This window comes from Zosterops lateralis (genome assembly GCF_965231275.1).
Source record: "Zosterops lateralis genome assembly, chromosome: 7".
NCBI classification, from domain to species: domain Eukaryota; kingdom Metazoa; phylum Chordata; class Aves; order Passeriformes; family Zosteropidae; genus Zosterops; species Zosterops lateralis.
Genome location: NC_139767.1, coordinates 13766000 through 13781282, shown reverse-complemented (window position 1 = coordinate 13781282; position 15283 = coordinate 13766000). Strand labels below are relative to the sequence as shown.

The 15283-nt window shown below is 40.0% G+C and overlaps 1 protein-coding gene across 1 annotated transcript; it reads left to right on the top strand.

The window, feature by feature from the left end:
• The first annotated feature begins 3553 nt into the window (after positions 1-3553).
• On the top strand, positions 3554-13783 carry CD28 (CD28 molecule). The gene is made up of 4 exons (XM_083865667.1): positions 3554-3751; positions 10013-10366; positions 10608-10726; positions 13480-13783. The coding sequence occupies exons 1-4, from the start codon at positions 3697-3699 to the stop codon at positions 13618-13620; spliced, it is 669 nt and encodes a 222-aa protein (XP_083721793.1). The 5' UTR covers positions 3554-3696; the 3' UTR covers positions 13621-13783.
• Positions 13784-15283: the final 1500 nt, after the last annotated feature.

Below are 15283 nucleotides of genomic sequence, written 5' to 3'. Positions count from 1 at the left end.
ATGTGAAAGAATCAACCTTCCATCTGTACCAAGGGTGCATAGCACTGTTCAAAACAAATCATTACTTGGAGCAGCAAGGGAAGAATCAAGATGTTTTAAATTGCAGTTGTAAGAAAGAAAGCATTTACTTTAGCAGCTGACAACATACAAGCATGCAGAACAAGCAGAAGAACGCCTACCTAGACTACTCACTCAAGGTCTGTGTGATGATTCTTTATGGAAGGGAAGCAAGAGGAAGATTCTCTCAGACAACTGTTAAATTTAATCTTACTATTTAGTTGCAGGACAGTACAGGGACATAAAAGTTAATTGTCTATAGTAGTTAAAAGGGAATTTTAGAGATCTACTGTCTCTCATCAGACTGGAGTCTTCAGAAATAAGTGAATGAGAGTATATTGTTGCAATTATTCTTCTAGTATGCATATACTTTTTTATTTGCTTTGGAACAGGACTGTGTGCTGGGAACAATTATGCACTATGCAACTTCCAGTGACTGAAGGGAGGCCTAATTTATTTTAGAATTACCTTTTAAACTATCCACTTGTTTAATCATAACAAATCTGGAATGTCTTTCTTGACTTCAACAGCTGAACACTCAGCTAAAGATATGTGGGTCATTACCTCCTCAATCTTTAATGTAAAGGCAAACTGGCAGCCTGCTTGGGATTTCTTGGTACTCTTGAAGATATCCAGAAATATCCTTCAAAACCTTTTAGAAGGATATTTTCCTTCAGAAACCATACTGGATCCTGTTAGATTTCTCTGACACTCAGGTCATAGCTCCTGTCAGTGCTTGGTTTTTTAACAGTCAGCATGAAAAACTATAATCAAATACCTAGGCTGTTGTTTTATTTACACATATAAGTAAAAAGCCCAAACCCATAGTCTAGATTTTTGTGTACCCTGGAAAACTATTTACAAACCTTTAATTTACTTCTCTTGGACTGCAATTTCAGCCATTTTGTGATGGGATGGAAACATTCTTTTTCCCAAACATGGCCAAATGGCATTTTTAGCTCTTTCAGTGCTCTCACAGCTCTAGTTCAACTGAAATTACAGTGTTAGTCTGGATTTCCATTGCTGTGACAGCAAGCAGATCCTCTCTGCCAGTGTACAGACAGACTCAACAGACTGAAATATGAATGGAATATAGGGTAAGAATAGAAGTCAATACTGCCTGAATTCATGTTACTGCAGAACACCCTTGGGTAATGCCCAGGAGACAAAAGGTGAGATACTTCAAGAGGTGGGAGAATAATAAAAATTAAGAGTGAGGGCATACCGACAGATATTTTCATACATTTCTTTTTCCTAGATAAACTTCTGTGTGGTTTGTCCTAAGTACAAGATGGCTTGCTGAAAGCTAAAATATCTTTTTTCCCTGCCCTCAGGATAACTTTTGCAAAAGAAAAAGATCACACATATGAAGTGGCAAAGCCAAGTATCTAAGTGATTGGAAACGAACTGTTTAAATTAGAGGAAGAGATGCAATTTCTAGAAGGAAAGGAACCACATCCTCAGGAACACAAGGATTTTAAAATCTTAGAAAACCAAGAAATGCAGACGAGCCAAAAGCTATTTGGGGATAGAAAAGCACCCTTCCTTACTCCAGAAATCAAAGAAGAAACGATTAGGCAAAACTAAAATCACAATGAAAAAAAAGAAGCTCTGAAAAGGGCAATACTGGTACCCCTATTCATCAACACAGAGAGAAATGATCCATCACAGCTTCCTCTCCGGAGCCACAGTGGATAATGACCCCCTGGAGGGCCCAGTGGCACCTCTTTCCTCTCCTCCATTCCACCAGTCCAGTCCCTGTCTGCAGTCAGTGCCATGGTCTGTCCTCACAGTGGGAAAGGCACATGAGGAGCAATAAAGGATGGAAGGAAATAAATGGGACCTCACCCAGAGAGTGCACACTGTTCCCTCAGCTTTTTGTTAATGGTATTCCTAGAGGAGGATCTCTTCCCACACAGGTGTTTCCATAATCTGGTTTCCACCTGAATGGTGCCCCTCTGCCAGTGTATGTCAGGGAAATTAATGGCAGTATCTGTCTCTGCAATATATTCTGCTAATTCTGTGATGAGGGTAGAATGCACCCCTTGTGCATTTCCAGTCCATATCCCAAAGAGAGAAAGGATCTGACAGCCAAGATGCAGATTGTGTAAATTGAGTTACCAGAGCCAGCAGTGGGTTTTCATCTCTGTTACAGCAGTTCAGCAAAAAGGTACTGAGTTTTGTAACTTTTTTGAGGGATTCTCACTGCAAGTTAAACTGAGACTATTTAATTGGTAACTGCAGGTACACTCATATGACTCAAAAAAAAGTGTCAGGACATTTATATAGATACCACAAAAGTGGGCTAAGAAAAGAGAATCTTATTTTTTTCTCTTTTGTACTTTTTAATTAATTTGAGGAAATTCCAAAACTTTCAGTATTGCAGGCAACTAACATTGATTACGAAACAAAAGAATATTGTTTAAATTTCTAGACTGCAAATAAATATACCAGCTAGGGCCACTAATTGCATTTGTAATTTCTGATAAAACATGGTCTAAAGGCTTCAGATACTAAGGGATATGAAAGAATAGTACATGGTCTTTCATCCCTTTCTATTAAGCTCAATTTTCTTTAAATCTTCCTGCTAAATACTTTCCATTTTCTCTCAAATAAATCAAAGATAGTGACAGGCATTGATACAGTTAAATATTTCTACTTTGGTGGACAAAAATAAATAGTTAATAGTAATAGAGCTCCTCACGATTATAAATGCCATTACCTGGCTCTCACAACTTGCTCTTGCAAGGGAAGAGGTGACATTGAGCTTGTAAAGCCAAGGAAGAGAGAGCATTTACTTGATGAGCTGAAGAAAAAAACTTTACATAAGAAGGCCTCCATGAAAGCACTGACTGAGCAATGTGCCTGCTGCATGCTGCCTTTACGTAGATGTTAATTGGATTACAGTTGCACTCATTCATAAATTGGGATATTTTTCAAAATATGAAGGTATTCCAGATCACTATTTCTGCACTATTGGCTCTGCATTCAAGGCAACAAGCAGAGGCAGAGAAATGAGTATGAACAAACTACTGCCAAAATATGTCAGTGTTCCCAGGGGCTGGGAAAACAGGCAGAAGCAACATGGCAAGCCAAGAGATTTCTGCTCCTAGGAGTGAGTAAGGGTGAAAGTTCCTGAGCACAATTTCCTGAGGGGTCAGTCTGGTCACCAGGAACTTGGAAACTGGTGTTTGCATCTCCCATGATGATGGAATCAGTGTACATGTGTATGTACTCTTGGTGAATAAAGAGCACTGCATCCCTGGGGAAGTCCATTCCTCCCTGACAGGAACAGCCTTGCAGAGCCCCAAGCACAACCACACCTTGCAGTACAGGGCTGACAGTCCCTATCTTGAAGTGCAGGCTTCAAGCACCTTTTAGGCATTACTGAGCTTCACAGAGACAACTTCCTAAGACTAAAATCATCAAGCAATTTCACTTCCTGTTCAAGTATTGCTGTTACAGTAGTTTTACTTGGCAGTGTATCAGTGCTGCAGAAGGAGGAGGAGAGACATTGTGTGAGCACTCTTGGGTGCAGCCTGGCCCCACAGGGAAGGAAGGCTGGTGCTGTGGGGCCCCGGGCGTCGTGGCAGTGCCTGCAGGGGGTGGAGACAAGGCAGCGGGCCCACCATTAGCACCATGCTCCTGAGGATCCTCGTGGTGCTCTGCTTCATCCCCACTGCTGATGTAACAGGTAACAAAACCCCCCTACATTTCAGTTCTTTACCCTATTTTTTCTCACTTTGATCATCAGGGGGTAGAAGGTCTGGTATAGCTCTGAATTAATTTTGCACAAATTCTTTTTTTTTTTTTTTTTTTTTTTTTGAATGAAGGGGGAGAGACAGCATGCTGCTAAGTCTGCAAATGGATCAACTTGATATAACCAAGAGGCCAATTTTCCTCCTGCCACAAGTATCCCTCCAATAGGAGACTCAGGACCTTTCTTTTAATTTGACTTCTCTGTAGGTCCATTTGGAAATTGCATGCATAGGTAGAGGGGTGTTTATTTCGCCTACTCCCAGGATTTTACAAGTTCCGCTCACAAGCGCCTTTTCTTGGGGGTAGCGGCTCTGAGCAGACATGGTGCCAGTGCCTGTCTTCTGGCAGACTCTTCACATCCCCAAATCTGCTTATAAAACTTTAGGTTCTCCCATGGCCTGGTGTCATTGGCGCTGAGTACAGCAACATCCTCACAGGATTAGCAAATTAATGCTCAAAAGCAGAGCTGCTTACTGAGCTCAAAGATGAGAGGATGGAACTTGAAAAGTTTCTGATTTTTGCATTGTTTAGTGGTTTACTGATATTTACTAGACATCTAGTTTCTTTCTGAAGATCTTCAGGAAAAAAAAAATCTTTTTTGTAATCCTGAGTCTTAGTGAATCTTCCTGACTCTTCATTTGTTGTGGCTGAGGATATTTATCTCGGTGTTGTCTTGCTGATGCAGTGTTCCTGTGTTCGGACCTAACATCTCTTTCCAATGGGTACATTAAAATGCAAAGCAAGGCAAGGGATACTGGCGTTCGCTAGGATAATCTTGAGACAGAAAAATTTTCAGACTGCTGTCTGTGAACTCTTGTTATTGCCTCTCCTCCAAATATTAGTATTTTGTATTTTCCAGGAAGTTACAGATAGGAATAAAAATCTGGTTTCAGTACAAAATTTTTAATAGAGAACATCTTAAAAAAGTCACCTTTTCTAGTTTGAGAAATGCAATTGAAACAATTTTCTTCTTATTTCTACATTATTTTCTTATTTCTAGATTATCTTTTTCTTATTTCTACGTTATTTTCCTTCCTCAGTGAAGGCATTGCATTTTGCATGACACCGTGATCTACATTTCTTTAAGGAATCAGTTTTATTCTTCCTTGTCCTTTCCCATGTTTATAATTCTGTGTTTGCAATATTATAATTATTTCCACAGCAGGCCCCTGGATTGTCAAAGAAGACACTAATTCTAGGAGGGGATAAGTATCAGCAGTAGGTTAACAGTTCTGAACACATTTCCATGAGGTGTGAACAGCTTTTAAGCAGTGCTTTTGAATTGCAACAAAATAAATTACAGTGTGTGATACTCAGACACAGGCATTATGCCATGGCTTTATAGACACATATACACTTGCTTTGCTCCAACTCACCAAGATTGTTCAACTTCTTAAAGAGAAGCACATGAGGTCATTTGCTTCTCAGGATTCTCATCCTTTCCCCATATATTTTCTTCACTCTTCATTTTCAAGATGATTGGTCCTTAGTACACGGAAAACATTAAGGCAGGTCAAAACCCTGCAGGACTGCCTCAAGCCATGAAGTGCATTATAAGCCTCAGGTATTTTGGTTTAGGAAAATCAACAGAATTTGTCCTGTTGTTAGACTATATCAGTGGCTGCTGCAGGTTGAGTTTAAATCATAGAAAGGGACTTAAAATTTGACTTTAGTAATTTCCTTTTGCGGAAAACTTTGTAACTAACGTTTACAAAGTTTGTCCTCCTCCCCGTTTTGCTGGCTAAATAATTACCTTGCTGTGGTCTGTCAGAGAGGCAGCTGGATCAAGTGTCTGGTATTTTGTGAAATAAGTAATACAAGAAGGTTCCAACTGCAGTGTACCACAACTGACCTCATCTTTTTACTATCCATATAACCTTCTGGCTTATGGTCTCTGGGCATTAAAATCAACCTCTAACCTACCAAGGTTACCAGAATGCAAAAGATGGATGAGGCAAGGTTAGCTGAGAGTAGGATGACATCAACTAATTCTTGTTTAAAAGAAAGAAATCACAAACTGCCAAGAAAAAACCCTGTGCTCACACTGGGTTTGATTAAAGCACGAGTGTCACTTGGATTTTCTGGAGTACTCTGCTGCAGGCAGTACTTGCAGGGAAGCAAAGCAGGGAAGTTGAGCAGAAAGCAGGTCTGTAAGGGCCAGAAGAAAAGGAATTCCCCAGCTGCACATCAGAAACACAGCTGGGTGGTCTCAAACCAAAGTAAAAGAGAAGGAGCCTTATACCTAGAAAAGAAGAGTAAGCATAATTGAACAACAGACCAGTGGCAGCAAAAACAAAATAGCTTTGCTTATAACATACTTGTGTGCCTTTCTGCCTGTGGCTTAAACAAATTCCTTTCAGTTTTTTCAGTTAGGTTTTTTTCTATCCCCCCAGGGAATTAGGTGAGCTATTTCTTTCCTGTGCTTACAGAAATGCCAACTTATCTTAGATACCTTGCTCTGTAAAATAGCTTCTTGAAGTCAACTGGCATAAAAAAGGAAGAAGAGTACTAAATATTTTAGCAGAATATTTTTTCCAATAGCTGATGATGATTCATGAAGAGTTCTGTAGGAAAAAGAAAAACCAACACAAACTATCAAAACTATGGAAAATAACTATCAAAATAGTTATTTTCCATACTTTGTCAACTCTATTTCACTTTCTTGGTGAATAGAAAAAATAAAAAACTTCAATGAAGTTTTGCTTGCATTGGGTTTGATGATCAGAGAGTCAGTATTTTACAGATATAGATGGATGGCGTTTTGTTTCATGACCTAAAACCCCCTCACATGTGATTACAAGAAATGTCCAGCATTACAAATAATCTATAAAAAAGCTTAGAAAGCATTCAGAGATCTTACACACCATTGCATATAAACCCCAAGATCCTGAGAAAACTTGCAGCCTGTGCACACTGACTGAAATGATTTTATATTTTTAAAGTCACTGCTTTTTGAAAGTGTAAACAATGATTCTTCATAACTGCTATTTTCCTGGCTGGGTAAGGCCAATATATAGATATTTACTACTACATAGCATGACTGAATACAGCTCTAAAGTGGCAATCATAACCCTATTTAGAGTAATGGAAACACCTACTAAATGTTCCAGAGTTTCACCATTTAACAAACCCAAAGTGACACTTATGAGGAAAAACTGTCTCTGTGAAGGCAAAAGCAGCCTCAGCCCATGTTTGCTCAGAATAGGCTAGATCCTACTAAGAATATAGTCAAATCCTATTCAGATGACAAGTCAAGTGAGGGATGCTAGGCATTACTCTGTCTTCCCCACAAAACTAACACACATTTTAGTATGACTGACTTTCTTTAGTTCAAAAAAACCTCCAAGTCCAGAGGAGGAAGACAACAGCAGGGCTTGTCCAACAGGCCAGTGGGGTAAGCTTGCCTTGCCCCTGTTGACATTGCAGCCCAACCAATTCATGTGCTAATGAGTTCTTCCTATAATTGAAAACAAAAATATCTCCTTTAATTTAGATTTGAACTAGAAGAGCCACTTTGTGAAAATGGATTTGGGTGCTTAGCTTCAATCATGTAGGAGCTGTCTTCCTTTAATTACCCACAAATGACCTTGTTCCCACTGCTCAGCCAGTCTGCATCCCAGTATCAGCAGCATGGAGCTGGGTTATTGAGCCTAGCCTGCAAGACAAGGCAAACAGATTGGATTATAAATCCAAGAGGTGAAAATAAATTGAAGGAATGTATCATTTTAGGTGGGTATATCAAAAGAGACTAGTTGCCTAATTAGCACTGTATGATGGCAGTGACATAAATAGTCCAGAGCTGTAGTTAAACAGTGGAGCTCAAAGCATGAAGCGCAGGTCTCAACATCCGGAATCCAGGTTAGCTGACGACAGCAAAAGAGATGGGGTTGGGGTCTGCAGAAGAGTCTAAATAACATCTGAAGGGAGTCCCTCAGTGATGAGATTTTCAGTGTTCTTTGACCTTCCTCTGGCCACAGAGAAAATATGATCAGGGTGAGCAATAAATATCCATTCGTTTTCTGTAAGTACTTGCAATGAAAACAGGCAAGCACTTTTCAAAGTGTAATGCTTCTGTAAGTTCTGGGACCCTATTTTGATTGTCAGCTCTGAGACAGAAAAGGTATTCCCTGAAGGTGTATTCAATCCCTGTGACAATCAGGGTTGTAGTAGTGCACAAATACTGCAAAGCAGTAGAATAACTCTGTCTCAAGTGAGATGTGTAGAATTCTGCTGTGCTAAAGGTGGAACAATTCTACCTCAGACTTGCAAACTCTCATGTAGGCCAAAGATCAATTTTCTGGCCAACAAAAATATGATCAAATATGTTGTCTTAAAGGGGTACAATTCAAACCTCACCCCTTACTAGAATGCCTTATAAGCCTATGTGAGAGCTTTTGTCGGAAAATGCTGATTCAAGGAAACCAAATTGTTTTGCTGATATGTCTTCATTTTGATGAAAAGTCACCACAGGCACCACCTTGTGTAATGACTTGCCTTCTCTGTTCTTACCTTGCCACTCTGTCCTAGGATTCAAAGATCCTTGTCTCTTTCTGCTGGAAAGCCTGGAAGTGTTATCCTTCATCCAAAGTTTCACAGTGTTTTGGTTGCCTGCAAACATGGGATTTTGGAGCTGTTAGGAGCCCTCCACACTCTCACTAACAATGTTGAACAAATGGACACAAGGAGGATAGGCTACAATCTTTCTTTGATAAAGATGAGGCAGTAGAACATTCCCAGTCTCACATGTCCTTCTCTCATTTGAAGCAAGGGTGGGTAAATGAGAAAATTAACAACTTCAGAGTTGGACAAGTTCTGCTGGTAACTGGAGAACCTGCTAGCCAATCGTTTTTACTGCCCACACCCTACCACTAGTCCTGGCCATCTCAGGTATCTCTTTGTGTTTACTTTCTTCCCTGGACCACATTCATCCCAAAGGAATATCCTGCTCAAGAGGCTGGGGTACTTCATCTTCTTGTGCAGGCATGAATACAGTAAGCATCATTTGGTCCTAAATATTGTTTAAAACAATTTTAAACACTAATTTTCTGGGCATTCTGGATCTGGCCTCTTTCCCACTTCATTTCTCTTACTAGCATTTTTGAAGTCTGGCCACATGGATTAAGTAGAAAGAATCTATGTTTACACCACATTTTAAGGACAAGAGGTACAATTGTCATTCTAACAGCCACAGAGGTTCTCATGTAAAAGACTATCCAGACCTCACATGAGCTGAGCTTGCATAAAGACTTAAGCAGTCATATAAAAGCTTTGGCAAGTCTCTGGCCTAAAAGCCACAACTCCCTTCCTCTTACTTAGGGGTCATAATTTGAAAAGAAGGGCCTCATTTGTCCAGGAGGAGTTTTCTTGGAACAAGTTGTCTTTCTGCATAGCCTTCACTGTGTTTCATTGTTTGGCAGATGATAGCACAGAGGTCTACATGTCAGAAAACATTTCCTGTTTATGTGTCAGTCTGGTCAATTAAAATTCAATTATACATTCATGTGACATGCTTTTTTCAGACCGTTTAAGTGCCAGTGCAGTATCAAATTAGTCAGCTTCTGAGTCCTTTGAGAGATTAAGAATCTACTACAGCTGCTAGCTAGAAAAATCACTTATTTTACATTAAAATGATAGCAGTTCATGCTTTTAGTGTTCATTGCCCAAGGTCCAAACCCTTGAAATGGTTCAGCATTTCCACCTGCAAACTCTTCAGGAGTCCTTGAATAAAAAGCAAATGTATAAATAATATTCTCTTATCTGACTGCAGTGTCAATTCATAGTATTTTCACTCCATAATGTTCCTCAGGAAACTGCTAGCTAAGTAAAGGATAGACTTAGATGGCCTTACACACATGCACACATGCACACAGATGCAGATTAGGATTCTGAGCTCTGATGTTAAATCTTCATCACAGGCCATTGCCTCTGCTTGTGTTCTGACTCTGAAGAAAAACACTCTTGATCTCACAGTCTCCCCTAGAGACTGTGTAATTATTTACATACAGGTGAATTGCTGCAACAATAGCTCCTGTGAGAAACTGCTTCTGCAGATGGGTGGTTTTGTACTCCCTGGTAGGGAGTGTCAGCAGTGGAGAGGAGATATGGAGCAGAGTTGCATGAGAGGATATGTGGTTCTGAAGTCTCATACTATATTTTATAAACAAGTGCTTTTCTCACTTTCTCCCCTCCCTTCCAGAAAACAAGATTTTAGTGGCTCAGCACCCTTTGCTCATTGTGGCTAACCAAACTGCAACTCTAGTTTGCAACTACACCTACAATGGGACAGGGAAGGAATTCCGAGCTTCGCTACACAAAGGAACGGACAGTTCAGTTGAAGTTTGCGTTATTTCATGGAACGCAACCAAAATTAGCCGCACTTCAAATAAAGAATTTAACTGCCAGGGGGGTCATCATAAAGACAAAATCATCTTCAATATTCGGAACATGAATGCCAACCAAACTGACATCTACTTCTGCAAAATTGAGGTCATGTATCCACCCCCATATGTCTACAATGAGAAGAGTAACGGGACTGTCATTCATGTGAAAGGTAAGCTGAGAGACCTCTGTAGGTCAGTATTCTCCCTCTACACACTCCCTACATAATGGCTGGAGGCAGTTTGTTTTCTTAAAAAAAAAGTTGTATTGCCTGGTAAAACTACACTCCTGCTCTAGACTTTCTGAAGAAGAGATGATTAATAAAAATGACACATTGGAACAAGGAGTAAATAAGCAGAGATCGCTGTTTTTAATTTCATGTACCTAAAGTTTTCTTTGCTCTTTCCTTAAAGAGACACCCACCCAAATACAAGAGCCTCAGTCTGAAATTCCTTTGTGGATTCTGGCAACAGTGACTGGAATTCTTGCACTCTACAGTATGCTAATAACTGCAGTTTTTATTAACTACTGGGTAAGAAACTTGTATTTCCTTTGCTCTGTGTGTTCTAGTCATTCATTTCTCAGGCTATACTTGCCATGTTTACCACTAACTCACTGCTACCTGTTCAGTACAGGATGACAGTGTTTCTTCACCCCAGCTGTGTATGCACACCCATAGTGTACCCCATAAGAGCTGAAACACCAGATGCTCTCCGGGTGGGCAGTGAGGCCTCTGCAGTAGAGTCCTACAGAAAATAGTAATGCCAATGTTGGCAGTGCCCTGCACACCAGCAATACTGGGACACCTTTGCCAGCTGAACCTGTCAGGGAAATTTAGAACTACAGGCACTTCTGGCAACACCCTTTATACTGACAGGAGCTCACCTACAATAACGCAATCTATAAGGAGCCCTCAGCCCAGGACCATATTGCACTGGTGTCTTCTGCCATTCTGCAATTCCCTTGAGCAACCACTGTTTCTGGCAGCCTGACTACAAGGGAATAGGAGCACCTGGATTTCAGTAGTCCCTTGTCTGTACATCAACAGTGAGAAAGCTGACACAGCCTTATGGCTCATAATTTTTGCTTTCTAATCTCTCTGGAGAGTTGACTGACCCAAGTCACATCCAGTTGTCCTTCTGGCATGATACAGGGGCAGCAGAAGGACATTTTCCTTGACAAGTCTTAGGACTGTGATCTCCAGAGCGAATTTATGCTACTTAGTCTATGTGAGAAAGACTTGAACATAGAGAATTCAATTCCTTGCACTCTGACTTTCACTTATATCTTTGTTATTAAATAGCAATTTTAAAAAAACAACGATTATGAGGTAGCCTGTATAAAGGGTCCAGAGTCCCTGCCAGGTTAAATGTTGCATATATACAGAAAGCCATTGTCACTCCTAGCTGAAGCTAGAGATCTGCTGTTTCACAAAAGGACACTTTCTCAATCTGTGGCTATTTCCAATAGAAAACAATCAAAGGGGGCACTGCTGCAGGAAAATGCAAAGGCAGGTTAAGTGGTTCTTCTTTGTGCCCTAATGTAGAGGCTGACTCTGAGGAGAGCTGAGAGGATTGCACGAGCAGGTGTTGGTGTTACAGTGCTGTGCTGCTGTGGCTGTGCCACAGATGAGATGCTATAGCTTCAAATCCATCATTTACAATCTGAACCAGTTTCTCCGTGCTATACTCATTTGCTACCTAATGGCTTCATGCTTTGCCACTAGCATGTCTACCCCCAGCAAGAGTGACAAGGCTGCATTGCCATGTGTGCTGTTTGCTGCATCAGTTTTTACCTGCTGCTATTACTGCTGGTAGTATTCTTCACATAATATGTATTCTGATTGTGGATGTATTTAGAGTGTTGTTGAATGTAAATACAGCTGCCTAGAAGACATTGTGAAATGTAAAAAAGGTCCTAATTATGGTACTCGACAGACATGGCAAGCCTGATCAGTTCCTGAAAGCAGCTGAAGATTTGTCTGTTTTCATAGAGTTCTGCCTTCCCTGAAGGAAAACTGCTTTCCGTTGCAAATGTATCAGTCTTTGATCCTGTAACAGCCCAACAATCACTCACGCTAACAAAATGTCTTTCTCTCATGCAAAACTACCTCCTAGGTGAATTAGAAATCCTGTATAATGGAGATGAACACTAAGAGATAAAGCTTTTGTATCTAATGCTCTACATGCATTGACTGCATTACATGGCTTAAGCAGTATGTAACTTACATTCAACACTTCACATATATATAACATTAATATTAAAAAGCTTAAAATATTTCATAGTAACTGCCCTGCTCTGCACATACAACATAATTCAGCCATCATATTTTTTAAATGCAAACCTCCAATTTCACAGCATCATTTACATATATACTGCAGCATATGCAGCTATTTCTGTACATGGGAAGGAAATTTTAGTAAAAAGGAGATTGCAAAAGAAGGTATGAACAGTATTAAGGAAAAAGCATGGAAGCACTTTAATTTCCCGTGATCAATAAAGCCTTAAGCTATGTAAAAAGCACCAACCTTGTGCACAGCCTGCAGCAGTCAGAGGCTGAAATGTTGCTGTAGCCACATTTTTCCTCTGTGATTTTAGGCAAATTATTTCACCTGTCTTCTGCTACTCTTATTTCTGAAAGAGCTGATGCTTCCCTTGTATCACAGGGGCATTATAAGCAGGAATCCAACAGTAGAAATAAGATTTTTGAGGCCCAGATAAGGAGACATAAAAGATTAACATCAGCTCTGATTTGTTCACTCCTTGAAGGAAGGTTCAGAACAACATATGCATTGTGTCTTACTTCTGTAAATAGTAGGAAAACCATTGTACACATAGTCTGGGCTGATTTTTCATGCTCTTACTCTATTTGAATTAAGCTAATTTTTCTTTACCTCCTTATAAATGAGGACAGCCTTCACAGCTCAAACTCTGTTGTTTCTGCTGAATCATTCCAGAGATGAGAGAGGCAAGATGATGTTAGAGGTATCAGTTCTTATCTTTGGTGTGTAGCATTCCTTTACCTGGAGAACTAACACTGTAAATGTCTCACCAGATAAGCTGGAGACTTACTTTCAGATTGGGCAAATTCCATAGATTATTTGACGAGAATGTGTGTTCTAACTCTTTTGTAAATGTATTTAAACCTGATAACCTGAAGCTACAGGTTTACAAATATGCTACAGATTTACAAATATGCCTGCTTCCCTGAACAAGAACCTAGGGCCAGAACTGTCAGCAGTTAACGTGAGAGTTTTCACAGTTGTCTTCACCCTTCTCCCACAGCAAAAATCCAAAAAGAGTGTGTACCATCAGAGCGACTACATGAACATGACTCCCCGGCACCCACCGTACCAGAAGAACAAGGGTTACCCATCCTATGCCCCCACACGGGACTACACGGCCTATCGGTCCTGGCAGCCCTGACCCCACCAGGAGCCTCCTGTGCAGTCACTTGTCTGGGGCACTGAAGGACAGCCTCTCATTTTCTCATTGTGTTTGTTGCTATTGATCACAGACACCTACACTATAGCAAGTATTAAACTAAACTTTGATCTACTAAAAGAAAATCCTGACTAACAAACCAATATAAAAGGGATAAAAGGGGGGGGGGGGTGGTGGGGTGGAGGAGGGGAAGTAAAAAAAGAATTTTTTCTCTGTGATGGCTGAAGATGAGGCCCAGCTTGTGTTGAGGGTTGTCAGTGGATAAGATGGAAAGATGGCATCAAACGTCAGAGCTGGTTTCTTCCTAACACTTGTGATTTTGCTCAGCTGTTGGAAGAACCAGAACTTGTGATCTTTTCCAATAACTGCTGCCTTAGATTTTACCCTTAATTGCCTTCCCTGTATGTGTAATCATCAGATTGTTGCTGTTAAACCTGGTGAAATGTAAAAAATAATCTTTTTTTCCTCAATAAGATGAAGACACAGTTTGAAGTTCAAAACACATGCTTAAAAGAAAGAGGAAAAGGTCAGTCAGAAGGCATCCAAGCTATTACGCTATGGAACAAATGATCTGCCAGGACAAATCAAGCTAATAGAAACCTAGTAAACCTTCAACATGTGAGTCCTTAGGCTGGACACTTTGTAAATGTTCATAAGGCCATCTGCAGTCATGACCAAGCAACTCCACAGACTGAAAAAGTAAGCAACCTGAAGACAAAATCAAGACAAGTGGGAGAGGGAGAAAGATCTGTCTTCATCATGAACAACCTCGTTTCTTTTTTGTTTGCCTTCTGCAAGGGAATGCAAAGTCATATATGAAGCATTAGAAGACAGAGAGCTCAGATTTTGAGAATATCTTTACTTTTATTTTTGAATTTGAGAATTCAGAAGGTATTCTCCTGAGTCCTCCTGAAAATTCATGCACATCTTCTGAAGCCTAGGTTGTACCAGAGCTCTTTCAAAAATCTGAGTTGACTTACGAGCAACTAAAGACCACTTAATATTTTTTTCCTGTAAATGTCTAGTTTTTGGGGTGTGAGAGGATTCTTCATTCTCGGCATTGTAAATTGGACCTGCAAGTTCTCAGACATCTACAGGATCTGCTCTGGGAACTTTGAGGAACTTTGTGTTATCTGGAAGTTACTTTCCTCTCTAAAGATGTTCTTCAGGACTGGCTAGAGGAGGACCAAGTCTTTAGCAAAACATGATCCATTCTTTCAATCTAGTGTATTTACAATAACAGGACATCCTAAATTGTAATTAGGTTTGGCTTGGCATAAAGTCCCTTTTCATACTGAGGAGACAATGTTGATTTTATAAAGACTACTGAATAAACAATTAAAAGAAAAAAAAAACAACAAACAAACAAACAAACAAACAAACAAACAAAAAACAAACCAAAAACCAAACCACACATTCCCACCTTGAAATAAAATTTGGACTGTACAACATTTAATTTCCTTCAAACTGGGATAAGAAGATTCTTTCTCTCTTTAAGGAGACAGGACAAAAGTAGAGATGTGGAAGCATGACAACAATCTGCTTTGACATCTTAACCCAAGAAAATTACTTTGGCACTTCCAAATTGGAAGTTTTATTTGAATTTGCTGCCTGGGCCACAAACCTTCCACTCTGAGTCTTATAC

What these genes read in the sequence shown, in the direction of transcription:
- CD28 (XM_083865667.1), top strand. Translation starts at nt 3,697, where the DNA reads ATGCTCCTGAGGATCCTCGTGGTGCTCTGCTTCATCCCCACTGCTGAT. An exon ending in CCCCACTGCTGATGTAACAG is followed by an intron (nt 3,752 to 10,012) that starts GTAACAAAACCC and finishes CCTCCCTTCCAG; the next exon opens with AAAACAAGATTTTAGTGGCT. An exon ending in CAGTTTTTATTAACTACTGG is followed by an intron (nt 10,727 to 13,479) that starts GTAAGAAACTTG and finishes CTTCTCCCACAG; the next exon opens with CAAAAATCCAAAAAGAGTGT.